The following is a 23,207-nucleotide window of genomic DNA, read 5'->3' as shown; positions in this document are numbered from 1 at the left end:
TATCCCATTGATGCCCTGCGTTGCGGCCAGTCAATGGGAGCCGGTTTGCCTCGGCAATGACATCTTTTAGACTGCTAAACTGCGGCGATCAGAGCAAGCTCCAGTCACTGCTATCTGACTTAGCTGACATACCGTAATCTGCATGCTATGAAGAAGGCTTGGGGCTTTGATATATATATGTTTTGCATTAATTCCTCTAATATATGGGAATAAGACTCTAGAGAACCTGAATTGAATGTGCAGGGAAATAGAAACGTGAAAAACTGGTCAAACTCTTCCTCCAAGTCACCAGGCAAGAGACCAAGTAGACCATGAGGTGATTTCCAACGGCTTTTCTCAAAACAGCTTGATTAAAATGATAATGTTGGAGGTCGTAATATAACAAGAATTATCTGATTTTTAGCTGGAAACTGTCCCCGAAGTGAATCCAATACTGGCATCTGCATCTGCTGAAAATACCTCCCAAAAGAAGGTAAAGAAAAAGAAGCCTGTGCAGGTAAAAAAAAACAAAAAACTGTTAAACATGGCCAACCTTTTGGAAGTGCCACCAGCGGAGTCTTTACATGATTGTCCATGAAATTCAGTGACCTCTTCCTGTGGCAGTAATGAAAACGACTACCGCTGCACACCATTTTACACCTAAAATTCCTAGACATACATGGATTCTGAGATTAAAAGGGTATTCCCATCTCCAAGATCTATCCCAGGATGTAATAGGAGTAATAATTATATTGGCAAATACAGTACCTCCAATTTGAAATGTAGTATAGTTCTTCTGATTCATTCATATAGTTAGTTGTTAGTGGTCATAATCATAAGTATCTACTGTAAGTTACTGCAATGTTCTGCACATGGGGTAAGTGGCATAGCAAATCAGAAGAACTATACTACTTTTCTAATTGGAGGTATTTGCTAATATTATTACACCTACATATTGGGATAGGGTCTAGGAGATGGGGAAAAAAACACAAACAAAAGCACCTGAGCCTTACACTATGGCCGGTCCGAATAACTAAAGCAATTGTTACCATCCACCTCTCGTGTCTCCCCTTTTCCTCATAGTTTGTAAGCTTGCGAGCAGGGCCCTCACTCCTCCTGGTATCTGTTTTGAACTGTATTTCTGTTATGCTGTAATGTCTATTGTCTGTACAAGTCCCCTCTATAATTTGTAAAGCGCTGCGGAATATGTTGGCGCTATATAAATAAAATTATTATTATTATTATTATTATTATTATTATCTTTAGTGTTCTAGTAAATGACTCTGCTCTTCAGAAACTGAAATGAATTGTGATCGGTGCACCCTTGGTGTGGCAAAAAGGCTCAGTGAAACGTCCTGCCCACTGGTTTTGCATATCCACGCCACCTCCCTCACTGGTGACTGACGGCTAGTAATTTTAAGGAATCATTAAAGAGAGACTGGATAAAGGAGTTAAATGTGACCCAAAATGTTTTCTTACAAGGAAAACAAGTGTTTATCAAAAAAGACGAATCAGGAGATCTAACAGATCCTTTATGATATAGACTAGATCTACTGTTGCTTATAAAAAAAATGCATTTTTATTTTGTGTAGAAGAAACCTGCTGAAAGTAAAAGTAGTACATTGGAACCGAAGATTTCTGTGAAGGCAGGAGATCTACCATTTGTAGCCGGAAAGGTGAGGGCTGTTTTTTCCGTTTTCGGAAGTTGATATTCTGCTTTGTACTAAGGACCATCAATTCTTTCTCTTGTAAAGTCTACCAGTACAAGCCATTCCCTCAGCGCAAATGTTCAGAGTGTTCTTCACATGATGAAGCATCGAAGTCAGAGCCCAGCAGTGGCCACGCAGCGCTCCAGATCTGCAGGACACAAGCCATGTCCTAGTAGCCTCGGAGCCAACAGAACTTCAGTAATGTACGCTGCACACTGTACAGGGGACAGCCTGTCCGATTTACTGCTGGATCTCCAGGGCGAGCTAGAGCAAATGAGTTTGTGAGTACCGTATGAACTGTAAAAAAAAAAAAGCCAACAATCCATTTAATTGCTTTAGTGGTACTTAAAGGGAACATGTCAGCAGGATTGTGCACAGTAACCTACAGACAGTGTCAGGTCGGCGCCGTTATACTCAATAAAATGATACCTTGGTTGATGAAATCCGTCTTGTGGTTGTTATGTAATCTTTATTTTCAGTTAATGATGTGCTCATGGTCCGGGGTGGCCTGTGGGGGGCTTCATGTGGTGTTTGATTATGTATTCATCTGCATGGTGTAAGATGGCGCATACTGCATGTGTTGGGAGACACTCACTTAGCAACGGGACTCAGTCACACAGGCATGATTTTCTCCATTAAACAGTCCATGTGGTTTATCTAGGCATCATAAACCACCATGTTACACATCACACACATATAATTCATAGTACACGGCTTCAATCACTTTTCAGACACTACACCGGCCAGTCCTCCTCTGACTAGTCTGTGCGCCGTATCATGTCTCTACTCACATAGCATGACATTAAGTTGCAGTCTCTAAACACGCCAGACCTCACTTCGTCCAGTTACCGTGGGAGACCACAAAGTTCATTAACTTCCATGGAACATCATAGGCACCTCAATGCGTAACCAGAGGAGCACATACAGCACCCCTAGCTGTAACAGGGGTCACTGCCTCACAATGGCTTATGACCGGTCACTGATCCCTGTGATCTGCCCCTATTTTACATACTGAATATAATATGTTTTCAAAGAAAGAATATTAAATTGAGCAAGCAGGGGGTGGCGCCTGCGCTGTACCATTATCACATCTTTAATGCCCATGTAATTATTTTATTTGGTGATATACATGTATTCAGAAAAATAAAATTCTCTCTCAAAATGGCGCCGCCTGCGCAGTAGCATGTATCGGCTATCCAATAGTTGCTACTGCGCAGGCGCTGCCAGCGGCATCTTATTGGAGACCATTTTTGTTTTTCCTCTAGCAAAATGGCGCCGGCAGTGCCATTTTGAGATAATTTTTTTGCCAGCACCTGCTTTCTGAATGTGACATTATTTTCAAAACATATTATATTAAGTATGTAAACTAGGGGGCAGGTGACTGAGGGATCGGTGACCTGTCAGAAGCCATACTGACGAATATCTAAGCAGAGCACCACATGATGCACGCACACACACACACACTCACACACACACACTCACACTCTCTCTCACACACACACACACACACACACACACACACACACACACATATATACACACACACACACACTCACACTCTCTCACACACACACACACACACACACACACACACACACACGTCACCCCAGAGTACGAGCATATCATTAACTGAAAATAAAGATTAAACAACAACCACAAGACGGATCTCATCAACCAAGGTAAAGTGTTCTTTCCTCACCCTCCCTGGGTCCAGTGTAGAGTCTGTATTGCTGTTCTGGTGTTTCTTTTTGCCTGCAGCACTGACATCACTTCAACAGCGATGCAGCCAATTGGTGAGCTCAGCGGGGCTCGGGTAGCTGTTATTGGCTGCAATGTTATTCAAGGGACGTCAGCGCTGCAGACAATAGCAGACCCCGATTGCAATGGCAGAGACTCCGCATTGGACCTGGGGTTGGTGAGGAAATACATTTTTTGTTTTCTTTAAACAAACTGCAGCTGGAATACTAGGGTTTTCTAAAATAGAAACACCCCTTTAACTGTTGACAGCTGATGGAAAGGGTTCATCGATTCATGCTGCTTGTCCAAAATTCAGACTTTTCCCATTACCATGGTGCTGATAACTTCCTGATCCCTTGGGGGGGTCTGTCCGCTAGGGGTCTGAAACCCAGGAACTGGGTTCTACAGGGCCCCATTTTGAAAGGAGCAGAGCATGCTCCATCTCCTCTGTCTGTTGGATTGTTGAGGAAAGCACAACAGCTCATGGCTATTGCCAGCGGTCCCATAAATAACGGAGCGAAGGTCACTCATGTGTACCTCTTCCCGGGTTCCAGTGCCCCCATCTGTGGTTGGACCCCCTGAGATCAGTAATATCCTATGGTAAGGAGATGAATGAATATTTTGGGGATAACCCTTTCAGTCTGAAATGTAATGTGTTGTAATAAGATGGTGACTCATCTTGTCATTATATTTGTTTCCCTTTTAAGTGACTATCAAGAGCTGCTGAAACAGATAAATGATACAAAGGACAATGATTTACGTGAAGATTTAGAGCGTGAAATGGATTGTCTCGTCAAACAGATGGAAACGAAAAGTGACCAAATTCTCAAGCTTAAAAGGCATCAAGCAAATGTGAGAAATTACATAGATTTTTTTTCTACTCATTATGCAATCTTTGTGACGATAATATTTTCTAAATTATATCAAATTTTTATACATGCACAAAAATAGTGCAGACCTGCAGTTCTCCTCATTATAGCTGTCATATCTAGCTTCATTCAGGAAGGGTTCATTCAGGGTTACAAACATCAGAACAAAGATCATGAACTATAGAATACAGGCATGTCTGTAAGCCTTCAGTTTGGGCTGTTTTCCCCCAATGAGCATTTGCTGAGGCTTTGATGGTGCAGATTTTCTGCATCTATTAAATAAATTAGGTTATCGAATTTTTGATGCTGGGGATTTTCTTTTTTCTTTTAAAGCTGCTTTGTTTTTATTACTTCCTGTATTTGGCCTTGACAAAGCTTTATTGACACAGTTATGTTCGGTTTTTAGTGCTTATCTGCACTGGAAACGCACTAAAAACTTATGCCTTTTCCTATTTGCAGATTTCCCGCATCTAATGCAATTCTATGCAGAAAATTCACACGTGAAACTCAGTGTATTCTTGAATAGTTGTCGAATTTAATAATGCACTACAAGTCAGTTTATGCTATGTAAAAAAAAAATGTAGTTTGCATGACATTTCTATAAATTCCATCCACTTTGCTGGAACTGTAAGACGCTGAAATTTTTTTGCTTACTGAAAATATGCAGCATCAAAAACTCATTGTGAGAACTCGATCTAAGAAAGGAAAGCAGACAAGTACCGTATATACTCGTGTATAAGCCGACCCAAGTGTAAGCCGAGGCGCCTAATTTTGCCACAAAAAAATGGGAAATCTTATTGACTTGAGTATAAGCTTGGTATGCATGGTTCCTTATCCCCATCCTTGTCTGCATGGCTCCTTATTCCCATCCTTGTCTGCATGGCTCCTTATTCCCATCCTTGTCTGCATGGCTCCTTATTCCCATCCTTGTCTGCATGGCTCCTTATTCCCATCCTTGTCTGCATGGCTCCTTATCCCCATCCTTGTCTGCATGGCTCCTTATCCCCATCCTTGTCTGCGTGGCTCCTTATTCCCATCCTTGTCTGCGTGGCTCCTTATTCCCATCCTTGTATGCATGGCTCCTTATTCCCATCCTTGTCTGCGTGGCTCCTTATTCCCATCCTTGTCTGCGTGGCTCCTTATTCCCATCCTTGTCTGCATGGCTCCTTATTCCCATCCTTGTCTGCATGGCTCCTTATTCCCATCCTTGTCTGCATGGCTCCTTATTCCCATCCTTGTCTGCATGGCTCCTTATCCCCGTCCTTGTATGCATGGCTCCTTATCCCCATCCTTGTCTGCATTGCTCCTTATCCCTATCCTTGTGTAGGTGACTCCTTATTCCCATCCTTGTCTGCATGGCTCCTTATTCCCATCCTTGTCTGCATGGCTCCTTATTCCCATCCTTGTCTGCATGGCTCCTTATCCCCGTCCTTGTATGCATGGCTCCTTATCCCCATCCTTGTCTGCATTGCTCCTTATCCCTATCCTTGTGTAGGTGACTCCTTATTCCCATCCTTGTCTGCATAGCTCCTTATCCCCATCCTTGTCTGCATGGCTCCTTATCCCCATCCTTGTCTGCATGGCTCCTTATCCCCATCCTTGTATGCATGGCTCCTTATCCCCATCCTTGTCTGCATTGCTCCTTATCCCTATCCTTGTGTAGGTGACTCCTTATTCCCATCCTTGTCTGCATGGCTCCTTATCCCCATCCTTGTCTGCATGGCTCCTTATCCCCATCCTTGTCTGCATGGCTCCTTATCCCCATCCTTGTCTGCATGGCTCCTTATCCCCATCCTTGTCTGCATGGCTCCTTATCCCTATCCTTGTGTAGGTGACTCCTTATTCCCATCCTTGTCTGCGTGGCTCCTTATTCCCATCCTTGTCTGCGTGTCTCATTATTCCCATCCTTGTATGCGTGGCTCATTATTCCCATCCTTGTATGCGTGGCTCCTTATTCCCATCCTTGTCTGCATTGCTCCTTATCCCTATCCTTGTGTAGGTGACTCCTTATCCCCATCCTTGTCTGCATGGTTCCACATCCCTATCCTTGCATGCATGGCCCCCATGAGAAAAGCATAAAAAAAAAACAAAAAAAACATCCTACTTACCTTCCCTGCGCACCTTTGCAGAATCTTGTTCTGGTGCCAGGAGCTCCTGCGGCCAAGCGATCATATGTCCCCGCTCATTAAGGGAATGAATACTCACCTCTAGCCACGCCTATGGGAATGAAGAGAGGTGAATATTCACTACCTTAATGAGCAGCCACCTGTGATAGCCCAGCGGCTGTAACTGTGTTCGCTGTAAGAGAAATGAATATTCATTGCCAGTGCACTGATTATTCATTTCTCTTTAGCAGCGGGCACAGGAGTTACCTGCAGCCGCTATCTCCTGCCTCCTGTGACCCGCTGCTCTGCCGCTCGCCATCCTCCGCTATCTTCTGGGACAATGACTCGTATATAAGCCAAGGGGGGCGTTTTCAGCACAAAAAAATGTGCTGAAAAACTCCGGCTTATACACGAGTATATACGGTAATTGAACGTCATTTTATGTTTCTCCGTAGCGAAACATGTTCAGAATTTTTCTTGGTATTTGGTCTAGAAAAGGGCAGAAAAGCAAATCACTGGAGCAGCCGATATTGTCTTTTGACAGTTTCTCATTTAAGTAGGTAATGCACGTCACTACCAATGCTGTAATTATTGTCTAATTTAAAAAAAAAAAAAACTTTTTTTGTTTTTTCAGGTTATAAGACTTAAGAAAGCAGCTCGGTCAATGAAGAAACTCTCTTCCAATGCCAGACGAGCTGTTGCAGGAGAGGCTTGCAAAGCAGATGTACCAACTACCTTAAGGAAAAAAGAAATTCCACATACTCCAAGGAAAAGTGAAGAAACCCTGTCAAGAAGCACTCTAACCCCTAGCAGCAAGGCCTCCCTCCAACTGTTAAAAAGTGTGCAAAAGATTCAGATGACTCTAAAGAAAGATGACATCATGTGGGAGAAATAACTTATTTATGTGTTTACAACTTTCTATTTATGTGCGACTGTGTGTTTATAAGGATTACCTTCTTAGCTCTATTTATTCCTAGTGATTTTTGATGTCTACGTAATTTTAATATTTTAAATAAAGATTTGTAATTTTGTGTAATCCAAGGTCAATGATCATGTCTATCCCACAGCACATTCATATACAGTCTGTTTGCATTGCACTTTTTAACAACATAACATCTTGCAAAATTTAGGTGCGTCTTATAGTCTGCAGGAAAAATATAATATCTTGGTACCGTGTTAGCCAGTAGATAGAAAAATATTTAGAATTGAGAGTCCTCAGTAGTTGATACCTTTTAATGGCTAACTGAAAAGATGGTAACAAATTGCAAGCATTCGTGACTACACAGGTCTCTTCATCAGGCAAAGACTAAAACAAATTCTGAAGAATCACATATTTATATACAGCACAGCACTGAAATAATGCAATAGATAAGACAAGTGACGTGAAGCAGAACTATCAATGTGGGACGGGGATAAACCGTTGTGGCCCTATAATGGAACAATTCACATGGTTTCAGAATCTATTTAAGTTAGTGTGAAGGCTTTTCTGCAATGCCAATTGTTTATTCCTCTGGACCTATCGACAACCGTAAGCTCAGACCTATGTTTTTTGTTCTAGTCAATTAAAGTCTACAATAAAATGACAAATATTAAGTAAGTCTAGGTTCACATTGCATTTACAGCGGCCAATTCAACACATAGGGTAATGGGCCGCTGTAAACACAAGTGCCGGTCATGCAGCACGCTAGCGCAGATAGAGCATCTGCTAGCTCTATCTGCGCTAGTGGTGACGGACCCGGAAACGCTGCAGCCCGCGTCTCAGGGTCCGTCACTCAATGACGGCACATCGCGATGCGTCCGACATTGCATTCAATGGCGCCGTTAGACGGACCGCGTTATGCCGCGGTGTAACGTAGTCCGTCTAACGGACACAGAACGCAACGTGAACCCAGCCTTAGAGTGACAAGTTTCAAATTATTCCAATTATAACACTACTAATGTTCCAGAAAGCCAAATAAGACTGTATTCTCACAGCACGGATTACTGGAATGTTTCTGGTCTCCTGACCCGACCTCTGCAGCATAATAACCATATATGAGGTTGTCAAGGTCAGGCCAGGAGTGGTGATGAGCGAGCTTGCTCACCATTGCTCTATACTTGATTGAGCACCACGCTCATTACTCAATCAAGTATCGCGGGTGCTTGAACACCATGCTCAAGTCCCCACCCTGCATATTAGGTGGGGTTCTACATAAGACCCAGTGACGCAATGCTCGGCACACTGTCCTCAGCAATTCAGGGAGAGTTGTTATAGGAGGGAGAGCGTGTTTTAGAGCAGGCCCATAGGATAGGCAGTGTTTAATATTGCTATTGCAGTATTTGTGTACTGTTGCTGCAGCATTAAAAGAAAGATCCTTTCCAGGGTTAAAAATATGTTCCTTTTTCTAGTAAAACCGAAGTTACCTGCATTCAGTGGAGGGATAGCTTCGGATTAGAAGCATCTAGGGAGGGTTTAATATTGGGAAGTGGTAGTGTTGCTGATGGTGCACGCAGAAGCTGAGGCTGTGGGCCTGGTGAAACTGTACCAGCTGGGGGAGCACAACAACCACGCTCATCCACGAGACCTAGCTTCCTGTCCCACTTTGCAGGGAGGCACGGGACACCACTGTTAAAGCCAGACCAGTTTGAACAGGTGGATGGTTGGATGGCAGATAATGCTTCCAGTACGTTTTCCAGCTACACCCAGTCCAGTCTCGCTGGCCATGTGTCTGAACCTCATAATCCTCACCCTGATCCTCCTTCATCCCACCATGGCGAGTCCCAGGACACAAGTGATCCCAAACTCGTACACTCAGAAGAGCGCTTTACATTTCCATTAATTGATTGTCGCCTCTCGCCCTGCATATTTCAAGAGAGAGATGAAGAGCTCATATGCATTGATGCACAGCCACGTTCAGAAGAAGTCAGTGGGGAAAGGCAATTGGTGTTTCAAGAGGTAGATGATGATGATGAGACACAGCTGTCAACAAGTGATGTCAAGTCAAGAGTATCAGAGTGCGGAAGTGGAAGACGAAGTGGTAGACAATGAAGTCACACCCAACCTGGGGAGGTGCCATGCAGAGTGAGGACAGCAGCACAGAGGGGGAGGAATCTGCAGCACCACAACAGGCAGTGGGGCGGCCAAAGGGAGAAGAAGGGCAACTGTTCCCCAGAGCACCCACACGCGTCATGTTCCCATACCAAGGGTTAGGTACTCCCCCATCTAGTGCTTTTTTTAGTGCGAATGATAAAAATGGTCATTTGCAACCTGTGCCATACCAAGATCAGCTGGGGCCTGGCCACCACAATCCTGATCACCACCAGAATGACACCGCTGCCTCTCCCACTGTGCTATGTGCTTGCCAGTGCACTGTACATAACGTAGATGTGGAGGCCTCCCGCCCTGCACCTGTTGTTGCACATTCACAACCATGTCCTTGTCCAAGTGCAGAATTCAAAATTTTTTTTGTTTTTTTTTTACCTATGATGAGTTTTTGCACATTCCTATGTATCAATGTTTCCCAAATTCCAATCCTCATGGCTCACCACAGGTCATGTTCTCCGGATTTCCTTAGTATTGTACTGGTGATTGAATTATTATTAAGGCATGAGGAATTCTCTCACCTATGCAATACTAGGGAAATCCTGAAAACATGATCTGTGGTGGGCCGTAAGGACTGAAATTTGGGAAACACTGATACATAGGAATGGACAAAAACTCATAGGTAAAAAAAAATTGTCATATTCTACCCATCTTCTAAACCTGCCCACTTGTCCTTCACTAAATCTCTGGTTTCCATTTTCACTTATCTCCCCTCTTCTATATAAACCCTCATCAGACCTATATGTGCCATTTTCCTAAATCTTCAACCCATGTATTATGTCCTCCCCTATTAAATAGTCTCTAATGATGAGCGAATAGCATTGTTAATCGGGTTTCCTCAAGCACGCTCTGGTGATCTCTGAGTATTTGTTAGTGTTTGGAGATTTAGTTTTCATCGCCACAGCTGCATGATTTACGGCTACTGGACATGCTGAATACATGTGAGGAATGCCTGTTTGTTAGGGAATTCCCACATGTATTCAGGATGTCCAGCAGCTGCAAACCATGCAGCTGAGGTAAGAAAAACTAAATCTGTGAGCACTAACAAATACTCAGAGATCACCCGAGCGTGCTTGAGGAAACCCGAGTAACCAATACACTCGCTCATCACTAATAGTCTCCCATCTTTGAAATTTCTTAGGCTATGACCTAAGCTATAAGGGATATTTGTATAGTCCAACCCCACCATGACCAGTCTTCAAAATGTAATTTGGAATGTTATACTACAATATACTGTAGATAGATAGGGGCGGATTATAAGAGGGTCAATCTGGGCGGTAGCCCAGGGCCCAGTGGTGTGGGGGGGCCCTGGGCTACCGCACAGATTGGATTGGCCGCCGCCATCAGGGCATGACTGCACGTGCCCCTGTCAGACTGGCGTATCATTTATGGGCCCCCAGACCCGGTGGGCAGAGAGAGGGGGCCCGCATCGGGCCCTGTCTCATCTGCTCACCGGGCCCCTACCGGCACTGCGGCGGTTTCCTATTGACGTGCGGGCGCGCGCCCGCACGTCAATAGTTAACAGCCGCCAGCCAATTGGAGGCTGGCATTTGAAGTCGGTCGCAGGTTCCGCGCACACGTCGCCGGCGTCTGACGTCATTGTCAGTCGCTGGCGAGTGCGCGCTGCTGGAGGGAGCTCGCCGCTTGGAGCGCTGGTCAGGTGAGGAGAACTCTGTTTTTTTTTTTGTTTTTTTTTGATAACCTAACGGCAATCCGGGCGGGCCAGAATGCTGGACACTGACTGGGGGCAATATGCTGGAGCCGGAGGACACACTGGGGCAGATGATAGCTGGAGACACTGGGAGCAATGCTGGAGGACACACTGGGGCAGATGATTGCTGGACACACTGGGGCAATGCTGGAGACACTGGGGCAGATTGCTGGACACACTGGGGGCAATGCTGGAGGACACACTGAGGAAGATGATTGCTGGAGACACTGGGGCAGATTGCTGGACACACTGGGGGCAATGCTGGAGGACACTGGGGCAGATGATTGCTGGACACACTGGGGCAATGCTGGAGACACTGGGGCAGATTGCTGGACACACTGGGGCAATGCTGGAGACACTGGGGCAGATTGCTGGACACAATGGGGGCAATGCTGGAGGACACACTGGGGCAGATTGCTGGACACATGAGCGATGCTGGAGACACTTGGGCAGATTGCTGGACACAGAGGGGGCCATGCTGGAGGACACACTGGGGCAGATTGCTGGACACACTGGGGGCAATGCTGGACACACTGGGGCAGTTTGCTGGACACATTGGGGTCAATATGCTGCAGTCAGACACTGGGGCAGATTGCTGGACACACTGGGGGCAATGCTGGGCACACTGGGGCAGATTGCTGGACACACTGGGGGCAATGCTGGACACGGGCAGATTGCTGGACACACTGGGGGCAATGCTGGACACACTGGGGCAGATTGCTGGACACACTGGGAGCAATATGCTGGAGTCAGACACTGGGGCAGATTGCTGGACACACTGGGGGCAATGCTGGACACTGGGGCAGATTGCTGGACACACTGGGGCAGATTGCTGAACACTGGGGGCAATGCTGGACACTGGGGCAGATTGCTGGACACACTGGGGCAGATTGCTGGACACACTGGGAGCAATATGCTGGAGTCAGACACTGGGGCAGATTGCTGGACACACTGGGGGCAATGCTGGACACACTGCGGGCAATGCTGGACACACTGGGGGCAATGTTGGACATACTGGGGCAATGCTGGACACAGTGGGGGTAATATGCTGGACACACTGGGGCAGATTGCTGGACACACGGGGGTAATGCTGGACACACTGGGTCAGATTGCCGGACACACTGGGGGCAATATGCTGGGAGCCAGACACTGGGGAAGATTGCTGGACACAGTGGGGCAGATTGCTGGACACACTGGAGGCAATGCTGGAGGACACACTGAGGCAGATGATTGCTGGACACACTGGGGCAATGCTGGAGACACTGGGGCAGATTGCTGGACACACTGGGGGCAATGCTGGAGGACACACTGGGGTAATGCTGGACACACTGGGGCAGATTGCTGGACACACGGGGCAATATGCTGGAGTCAGACACTGAGGCAGATTGCTGGACACACTGGGGGCAATGCTGGACACAGTGGGGCAGATTGCTGGACAGTGGGGCAATATGCTGGACATACTGGGGCAGATTGCTGAACACCCAGGAGGTAATATGCTGGACACACTGGGGGCAAGACTGGAGGCATGAGCAGAATATAGATACGGGTCATGACTAGAGACACGGGGCAGAATAAAAGACATGGGGCAGGATTGGATCATGGGGCAGGATAGATACGATGGAGACAGATGGGGCAGGATGGGGAGATCATATGGGGTAGAATGGATACTCATGAGGGCAGGATGCGAGAACATATGGCTGGAGCCAGGAATGAGATAAACGGGACCAGGATGGGGAATATTATTACCATAGGGGCTAATTAAGGGATATTATTACTGCAGTGATTTATTTATTTTATTTTTTGAGTATACTGTTTTAAATGGCGGGGCGGTCCTGTTACTGTGCAGAGTGACACTATATCGCCTTTTTTTCTTCATGTGGTGTAATGTAGAAGTTGTGAAAAATTAAGTAATGTGTTTTGCAAGCGGAGCTTGAGATAACTGTGTTATTTCCTGCAGAAACGAGTCCTGGCTGGAAGAAATGATGGCGGTCTGTGCTGGATGAAAGATGAAGGACTTCACCTAGAGACGTCACTGGTGAGTCAGTGTTACCTATACACTGACACTATACACTGTATACTATATACAGCGCTCCTGTGTATAATGTCACCAGTGATCGCTGTATAACCTTTACATTATATACAGAGCTCCTGTGTATAATGTCACCAGTGATCTCTGTATTACCTCTACACAGACACTGCATACTAAGTACAGATCTCCTGTGAATACTGGCACTTATGGTGATAGTATTGTGTTTTTTGTTTTTTTTTATTACTGATCAGTATTGTAGTATTCAGTCACTATGTGGTGGTAATATGTGGTCTGGAAATGGTGTTGTGGTATTTGTCCCTTGAATGTGCTATTTGGTCACCAAGTGGTGGTAATATGTGGTCTTGACATGGTGCGGTGGTATTTGTTCCTTGTATGTGATATTATTCGATCACTGTGGTTGTAATTTGTGGTCTGGTCATGGTTCGTTGGTATTTGTTCCTTGTATGTGATATTGGTCAAAAACCTACATTGTATTGCATATTTTAAGAAATATTTAATAGGTTTCAGTAGAGTAGGGCCCGGCCATTTTTCTGGAATAATCTGGTTCAGGTATAACATGACCCCGTCACATGACCGGGGGAACCCACAGTGTCTGAACAGCCTGGGGCCCTGGCTACCCTTAATCCACCCCTGATAGATATAGATGCATACGTCGTGCTATACTATTGACCGCAGCCAAAGTCCACCAAAATCTTGACCTTGCATATTAATGTCTGTTATGTATTCTATTATAAATCTACTTGGCAACTGTTGACCAATAATGAGATAGAAGTAATAAAACAAAAATACTTCCTTTCAACCTAATCGTGCCAAAATAAGGTTTTGGGTAATATTTCCTATAGCTGCAACGTAAAGTTGAAGAGCTCACATGCGCCCTCTGCTGGCCAGCGACCTTACTCAGAGGAACTTTCCATTGATCTGTGAGTTTCCTGGGCTGCGCACTGTGTGTATCTGGGCTGCCATGGAGACCCCAAGCTTCATGCTAACTCTGGGCACTGCTTCAGGAGCTTTTTAACTGCTCCAAGGAGTTGGTAAAAAGGAGGAGAATCTAAGAACCTGTTCAGTAAAACTGCTCTGGTAAGTGTCATTATAGAAGCTACTGGCTGAGTAGGGGGATCAGTCTGGATCATTATCACTTGTGTGTGAATTTCCACCTCTGTATAGCAGGCTTGGGGCAGACATATGCTGCATTGATTGCATGTATGAATATCCTCAGAAGAAGCTATTGTAATGGAGTGAATATTTGCCCAGCTAAAATCCATATATAGGATGTTTCATTTACATACAGTGGGGCAAAAAAGTATTTAGTCAGTCAGCAATAGTGCAAGTTCCACCACTTAAAAAGATGAGAGGCGTCTGTAATTTACATCATAGGTAGAACTCAACTATGGGAGACAAACTGAGAAAAAAAAATCCAGAAAATCACATTGTCTGTTTTTTTAACAATTTATTTGCATATTATGGTGGAAAATAAGTATTTGGTCAGAAACAAAATTTCATCTCAATACTTTGTAATATATCCTTTGTTGGCAATGACAGAGGTCAAACGTTTTCTGTAAGTCTTCACAAGGTTGCCACACACTGTTGTTGGTATGTTGGCCCATTCCTCCATGCAGATCTCCTCTAGAGCAGTGATATTTTTGGCTTTTCGCTTGGCAACACGGACTTTCAACTCCCTCCAAAGGTTTTCTATAGGGTTGAGATCTGGAGACTGGCTAGGCCACTCCAGGACCTTGAAATACTTCTTACGAAGCCACCCCTTCGTTGCCCTGGCGGTGTGCTTTGGATCATTGTCATGTTGAAAGACCCAGCCTTGTTTCATCTTCAATGCCCTTGCTGATAGAAGGAGGTTTGCACTCAAAATCTCACGATACATGGCCCCATTCATTCTTTCATGTACCCGGATCAGTCGTCCTGGCCCCTTTGCAGAGAAACAGCCCCAAAGCATGATGTTTCCACCACCATGCTTTACAGTAGGTATGGTGTTTGATGGATGCAACTCAGTATTCTTTTTCCTCCAAACACGACAAGTTGTGTTTCTACCAAACAGTTGCAGTTTGGTTTCATCAGACCATAGGACATTCTACCAAAACTCCTCTGGATCATCCAAATGCTCTCTAGCAAACTTCAGACGGGCCCGGACATGTACTGGCTTAAGCAGTGGGACACGTCTGGCACTGCAGGATCTGAGTCCATGGTGGCGTAGTGTGTTACTTATGGTAGGCCTTGTTACATTGGTCCCAGCTCTCTGCAGTTCATTCACTAGGTCCCCCCGCGTGGTTCTGGGATTTTTGCTCACCGTTCTTGGGATCATTCTGACCCCACGGGGTGGGATTTTGCGTGGAGCCCCAGATCGAGGGAGATTATCAGTGGTCTTGTATGTCTTCCATTTTCTAATTATTGCTCCCACTGTTGATTTCTTCACTCCAAGCTGGTTGGCTATTGCAGATTCAGTCTTCCCAGCCTGGTGCAGGGCTACAATTTTGTTTCTGGTGTCCTTTGACAGCTCTTTGGTCTTCACCATAGTGGAGTTTGGAGTCAGACTGTTTGAGGGTGTGCACAGGTGTCTTTTTATACTGATAACAAGTTTAAACAGGTGCCATTACTACAGGTAATGAATGGAGGAAAGAGGAGACTCTTAAAGAAGAAGTTACAGGTCTGTGAGAGCCAGAAATCTTGATTGTTTGTTTCTGACCAAATACTTATTTTCCACCATAATATGCAAATAAATTGTTAAAAAAACAGACAATGTGATTTTCTGGATTTTTTTTTCTCAGTTTGTCTCCCATAGTTGAGGTCTACCTATGATGTAAATTACAGACGCCTCTCATCTTTTTAAGTGGTGGAACTTGCACTATTGCTGACTGACTAAATACTTTTTTGCCCCACTGTATGTTATATCTACAAAGTTTATTTTAAAACCTCGAATGTAAAAATATTAATATCTTTAGTTAAAGCATTACATGCAGAAATTGCATCTTTAGACGGTAGATTTCCACTAGACCATGTAATACCACGGGGAGAAGTTTATTTAGTTCTATCTGTAGCATGGGTCCATCTGGGTTCCATTATTTGTCGTGAAGGAAAATTACATCATGAAAATCTTTTTTTTAATTTTCCCGTACACGGAGCCCCGAAGGGCCGCACAATAATAATTGGTGTCCCTGTGCTACCATTTACATCAGTCATACAACAGATCCGTTCTGAACATTAAAAAAACAAACAATTTCTAAATAAAAGTGTGAACAGAGCCTGAGGCTACATTCCCCTGATGAGCTTTTGATGTTGCAGATTTTCTGAACCATTTCAGCACCCATTAAGTAAAATTGGTTGCTTGCAGTTTTTTGTTTTTTTTTTCAGATTATTCAGCAAAAAATGTCGAGAAAAAAAAAAACATTGTGGGAACAAAGTCTTACAGGTGACAGAGGGATTCACTCAGCTTGCATTGAGTCCTGAAAAGCAAATGTTTCAAGCAGTGAAGCGTGTATCATTTCATACCATGGGGAGTTTAGGAGAAACAGAAAGATAAATGGCACTTACAAAGGAAAGAAAGAAATGACATTTGTTTTCTTTAATAATTTATTTATGGTTTATTTTATGGTGCATTTGTTGGGGGTGATTCACTTACACATGCCTAGTAGTGCGTTCAGTCTGAATGGATAGAATGTTACAATGGACACTTACTGCCTTGTGGCTGAGTTGCTGTAGGTTCCGTTCACATTTGGGTCCGTCCTGGTTTTAATTAGAAATAATGCTTTTCTTTAAATATGCTCAGACCCCTAGCAATTAGCAAGTTATCAGCTCTTCTGCAGTTTTTCTTACAGATGGTAGGGCTGTAGGGGTAATGATGACTTTATGTGGCCGTATAACTCAGCTGTTGGCTATAGCTCCCAGCCCCCATACATGGCTCCAATTTGAACATTACATCCATCCTTTTATTCTGTTCCCCGAAACAGAACAGACACACTGAATGTGTAAATGAAATTGTGACCAAGTACACATGTTCTCAGCAGGGATAAAGAGGAATGAGCCACTGTCATATATCTCTGGTGGCTGCTTCTCTCTCCTGAAAACAATTCGATTGGACATGCCGAAATCCAGAATTCCAAATCTTGAATTAAAGGGAACGTGTCACCAGGTTTGTCCCATATGAGATAAGACACCATCTTTCAGCCCTGATACTCAGTATTCTAATATGCTGTATATGTGCCCTCAATCTTGCCTGCAACAAAAGAAACCCACCTTTTATTATACTCACCCATGCTGCTGTCCGGTCCGATGTGCGTCGCTGGTCTTGGTTCGGTGCCTACCTTCTTGCAATGCCGTCTTCCTTCCGTGCTTTGTGTGGATGACTCTTCCTACATCATCCACACAGTGTTCCCCAATATCGCACTCCTGCGCAGGTGTACTTCTTTTCCCTGAGCAGGACAGATCAAAGTACTGCAGTGCGCATGTCCCAGGGCTCTTTGACCTTTCCCAGCGCATGTGCACTGCAGTACTTTACTGTGCCCTAGTCAGGGCAGAGAAGTACACTGAGAAGGGACACTGCGTGGATGATGTAGGATGCGTCATCTATACAAAGCACAGAAGGAGGACACATCGAAAGAAGTGAGGCACCGGACTAAGACCAGCGACACCCATCGGACAGGACCGCCCCGTAGGTGAGTATAATAAAAGGTGTTTTTCTTGTATTGCAGGCTGGATTGGGGGCATATACAGGGTTTCCTTTAGGAATTTCAGGGCCCCATACTCGCAAAATTTTGGGGGCCCCCTTCAGACTAAGCCAAGGCTCCTCCCCAACCCCGCCTCCACCCCCTCAAACCTTCCACAGTCCCACCACCGTCTCTTGGGAAAACTCCACTTCTGCACCACATCCTCACCAATCACACATTAACAGTTCACATCACCAGATCACATACATAGCAGCTTTTGTTTTGGCCAAAAGATGTTTTAATCCACCACCATGACAAGGTAGAATCTTTTGGCCGGACCCTACTCTGCTGTAACTTATTAACCCCTTAAGCCCCAGGGGTGGTTTGCACGTTAATGACCGGGCCAATTTTTACAATTCTGACCACTGTCCCTTTATGAGGTTATAGCTCTGGAACGCTTCAACGGATCCTGATGATTCTGATACTGTTTTCTCGTGACATATTGTGCTTCATGATAGTGGTAAAATTTCTTCGATAAGACTTGCGTTTTTTGTGAAAAAAAAAACAAAATTTGGTAAAAATGTTGAAAATTTTGCAATTTTCCAACTTTGAATTTTTATGCCCTTAAATCACAGAGATATGTTACACAAAATACTTAATAAGTAACATTTCCCACATGTCTACTTTACATCAGCACAATTTTGGAACCAAATTTTTTTTTGTTAGGGAGTTATAAGGGTTAAAAGTTGACCAGCAATTTCTCATTTTTACAACACCATTTTTTTTTTAGGGACCACATCAAATTTGAAGTCATTTTGAGGGGTCTATATGATAGAAAATAACCAAGTGTGACACCATTCTAAAAACTGCACCCCTCAAGGTGCTCAAAACCACATTCAAGAACTTTATTAACTCTTCAGGTATTTCACAGGAATTTTTTGGAATGTTTAAATCAAAATGAACATTTAACTTTTTTTTCACACAAAATTTACTTCAGCTCCAATTTGTTTTATTTTACCAAGGGTAACAGGAGAAAATGGACCCCAAAAGTTGTACAATTTGTCCTGAGTACGCCAATACCCCATATGTGGGGGTAAACCACTGTTTGGGCGCATGGCAGAGCTCGGAAGAGAAGGAGCGCCGTTTGACTTTTCAATGCAAAATTGACTGGAATTGAGATGGGACGCCATGTTGCGTTTGGAGAGCCACTGATGTGCCTAAACATTGAAACCCCCCAAAAGTGACACAATTTTGGAAAGTAGACCCCCTAAGGAACTCATCTAAATGTGTTGTGAGAGCTTTGAACCCCCAAGTGTTTCACTACAGTTTATAACGCAGAGCCGTGAAAATAAAAAAATATTTTTTTCCCACAAAAATGTTTTTTTTAGCCCCCAAATTTTTATTTTCCCAAGGGTAACAAGGGAAATTGGACCCCTGTTTGGGCACACGGGAGAGCTGTGAAGGGATAGAGCCCTGTTTACTTTTTCAACGCAAAATTGGCTGGAATTGAGATCGGACGCCATGTCGCGTTTGGAGAGCCCCTGATGTGCCTAAACAGTGGAAACCCCCAATTCTAACTGAAACCCTAGACCCAACCCTAACCCTAGCCCTAATCCTAACCCTAACCTTAATGGGAAAATGAAAATAAATAATTTTTTTAATTTTATTATTTTTCCCTAACTAAGGGGGTGATGAAGGGGGTTTGATTTATTATTTATAGCGTTTTTTAGCGGATTTTTATGATTGGCAGCCGTCAAACACTAAAAGATGCTTTTTATTGCAAAAAATTGTTTTTGCGTCTCCACATTTTGAGAGCTGTAATTTTTCCATATTTTGGTCCACAGAGTCATGTGACATCTTGTTTTTTGCGGGACGAGTTTGCGTTTTTATTGGTACCATTTTCGGGCACGTAACTTTTTTGATTGCTTTTTACTCCTATTTTTGTGAGGCAGAATGACCAAAAACCAGCTATTCATGAATTTCTTTTTTTTTTTTTTTGGGGGGGGGGGGGGGGGCGTTTATACCGTTCCACATTTGGTAAAATTGATAAAGCAGTTTTATTCTTTGGGTCAGTACGATTACAGCGATACCTCATTTATATCATTTTTTTATGTGTTGGCGCTTTTACACGATAAAAACTATTTTATAGAACAAATAATTATTTTTGCATCACTTTATTCTGAGGACTATAACTTTTATTTTTTCGCTGATGATGCTGTATGGCAGGGGTGTCAAACTGCATTCCTCGAGGGCTGCAAAAAGGTCATTGTCACGATTCCCCTGACCGCTGTCACCAATGGGTCAGGATTCACACCGTGACCGTCACCCCTACGTCACGGATTGAGGTGACTTTAGGCCAACAGACGGCTATCACATGTGCAGGGGGGCTTATCTTAGTTATCCCTCCACTCCACGATGTGATGAGAAAACACACACAAGGCTATTGACCTCTTAGTTTACAGCAGGGGCTTATTCTAGGTATCCCACTGCTTTCAATATACCACAAACTGCAGGGATTTATGTATATCCCGCTTACAGTTCCACTTAACACTTGCAGCTCTCTGGCGCCCCCTTACTCTCAGGTCAGATTAGGTACTGCACCTAGGGTAATTAGTCGCCAGAAAGGCTGCCTGCTATGTACTGGCTATTGGGCACGCTGCAGCGACGCGATAACTACTCCCACTCAGGCAGGAACAATAATTATCAACGCCGCAGTCGCTCCCGCATCACTCAACAGTCAGCACACTATCGGTATCACTGCCACCAGCTTCGATTAAACGGGTCCGAAGCTAACCCAACACAGTAGCGTAATTCTCTTCCAGAGACAGGGTGCGTTTAGAGCATGGAGAATGAACTAACATATAATATTATATCCCATAAAAAATTAGGCAGTGCTTTATCAAAAATATTTTATAAAGATGTTATAAATGAGACAATTGCAAATATGTACAAGGGTAATTATAACATAAAGGGAATAAATGAGAAAAAGCAACACTCACATGTTCAAAGCATGACAGGCAACCAGGCTAGGGCAGTTTTCCATACGTCCCAACTCATGGGATGTACTCAGCTCTTCCAGGAAAATAGGACAAGAAGGAAGCTGGGGATGTGTGCAGACAGTTATAGCTTAAGCCTGTAACATCCCAGAAAGGGGTTGGATCACCTCGTCCCTCCTACCTCTTCAGTTTACTGATTTTACCCTAACCTATATCTAATTTCTCTAATTCTGCTACAAAACATCTCATAGTCCTAACCAACCCATCATTCATCTCGGATTAACGTGAGCATTCTAATGAGATCAAATATGTCCTATCTGGGATACATATTTACAGAGAAAACCCTACTTCTTTACCAGACGGAGTTAGAAGCCCGTGTTTCGGGGAATAGGTAGGTACACCGAGTGAGAATAAGAATATATATTTTCGTATGTCTAGCTTAAATCGCTTGCCTAATATCTAACAAAAACTAAACAAAGAATCTTTCATGGATCCTCGAAGTTTCTACTTCACTTATAGCTGAACAAGAGCTTACACAGGAAGTGGCGGTCGTAAATACTTTAGGCTCTCCTAACCCCCACACTCTCTGAGAAAGAAAGCCAGGAATTTGCAGTATCACTCCAAGAAGGGGGGCTTAGCCCACGCAGGCTAGCAAGAGAACTACTTATGATATTTCATACCATATCGTGACAGTCATGTTTTCAGGATTTCCTTGTACTGCACAGGTGATAATTTAATCACCAACTCACAAGCATCGGGAAGGCTGCGCGGGACGCCGGAAGGTAAGAATATTGCGATTTTTTTATTTTTTTAAATTATTTTTAACATTATATCTTTTTACTATTGATGTGCATAGGCAGCATCAATAGTAAAAAGAGAGAGAGCGCGAGCAAGAGAGAATTTCCCTGACTGGAAATTCTTCCGCCTATGCTCAGTTTCAAAAGGCGGCATCTGTCGCAGGATTCCTGCTTTTGACAGTTAGGCTTCTTTCACACTTCCATTTTTACAATCTGCACAGGATCCGTTGAAATGATGGATCCTGTGCAGATTGTAAAAAACGGGTGCATTGGGCCCATTTAACTGACGGACCCGTCGAGGCTATGTGCACCTGTTGTGTATGCGTCTTCGCAGCAGTTTTCCGCTGCAAAACCGCATACACAACACAACCCAGATTAAAAATAATAATAATAAAAAAAAATCGCAATATTCTTACCTTCCGGCGTCCCGCGCAGCGTTACCGATGCTCGCGATGCTCCCGGCAGCTGACGTTCCCAGTAATGCCTTGCATGCAATGACCTCTACGTCATCGGGTCATTTTGCAATGCATTACTGGGAACGTTAGGTGCCGAGATCATCGCGAGCGTCGGTAACGCTGCGCGGGATGCCGGAAGGTAAGAATATTGTGATTTTATTTATTATTATTATTTTTAACATTATATCTTGTTACTATTGATGCTGCATAGGCAGCATCAATAGTAAAAAGAAAGAGCAAGCAAGAGAGAATTTTCCTAACGGGAAATTCTTCCGCGCATGCTCAGTTTGAAAAGACAGCATCCGTCGCTGGATTCCTGCTTTTCACAGTCAGCGACGGCTCCTGCGCCCTTCGGCTTCCATTATAGCCAACGATGGGCAGCGCAGGATCTGTCACTGAGCGATTTTCCGATGTGCAGAAAAAACGTTCCCCTGAACGTTTTCTCCGCCCGACGGTCAGCAATTTTCTGATGGATCCAATGCGCGACGGATGAAACGGATGGCCATCCGTCACAATCCGTCGGTAATACAAGTCTATGGGAAAAAACACGATCCAGCAGAAAAATTTGCTGGATCCTGTTTTTTCAAAAATCGACGGATTTCGACTGGAGCTCAAAGACGGAAGTGTAAAAGGGGCCTTAGGCCTCTTTCACACTTCCGTCAGTACGGGTCGTCGCAAACTGTCGGCCCAACGGACGTTGTGCAAAATAGTGCACAACGTGGGCAGCGGATGCAGTTTTCAGACGCATCCACTGCCCATTATGAGTTTCGGGGAGGAGGGGGCGGAGTTTTGGCCGCGCATGCGCGGTCGAAAATGGTGGATGCGTCGTACAAAAAACGTTACATTGAACTTTTTTTGTGACGACGGTCCACCAATTACCGACGCATCCAGTGCACGACGTATGGAACGTGTGTCCATACGTTGCGATGCGTCGGTAATAAAAGTCTATGTGCAAAAAACGCATCCTGCGGGCAACTTTGCAGGATGCGTTTTTTTCACAGAACGACGCATTGCGACGTTCACATTCCAACAGAAGTGTGAAAGAGGCCTTAGCAATTTTCCGAT

The 23,207-nt window shown here is 44.3% G+C and overlaps 2 protein-coding genes across 3 annotated transcripts in view; both read left to right on the top strand.

Moving 5' to 3' along the window:
- CEP57L1 (centrosomal protein 57 like 1) overlaps positions 1-7,435 on the top strand; it is a 43,604-nt gene extending 36,169 nt beyond the window's left edge. Inside the window, exons 7-11 of one of the 2 annotated variants that reach the window (XM_069726238.1) lie at positions 404-496; positions 1,572-1,655; positions 1,734-1,969; positions 4,133-4,277; positions 7,034-7,435. In XM_069726238.1, coding sequence (XP_069582339.1) covers positions 404-496; positions 1,572-1,655; positions 1,734-1,969; positions 4,133-4,277; positions 7,034-7,294 — 819 coding nt within the window. In that variant the 3' untranslated portion in view covers positions 7,295-7,435. The remainder of the gene's footprint in view (positions 1-403; positions 497-1,571; positions 1,656-1,733; positions 1,970-4,132; positions 4,278-7,033) is intronic. The other variant, XM_069726240.1, reaches the window with a different exon arrangement.
- Positions 7,436-14,211: 6,776 nt separating this feature from the next.
- The window catches only part of LOC138637737 (uncharacterized), a 383,106-nt gene continuing 374,110 nt past the window's right edge, over positions 14,212-23,207 (top strand). Inside the window, exon 1 of the mRNA XM_069726649.1 lies at positions 14,212-14,319. The gene's annotated coding sequence lies outside the window, so the exon portion shown is untranslated. The remainder of the gene's footprint in view (positions 14,320-23,207) is intronic.

This window comes from Ranitomeya imitator, chromosome 5 (assembly GCF_032444005.1).
Source record: "Ranitomeya imitator isolate aRanImi1 chromosome 5, aRanImi1.pri, whole genome shotgun sequence".
Lineage (NCBI taxonomy): Eukaryota > Metazoa > Chordata > Amphibia > Anura > Dendrobatidae > Ranitomeya > Ranitomeya imitator.
This window is presented reverse-complemented; position numbering and strand designations above follow the sequence as displayed.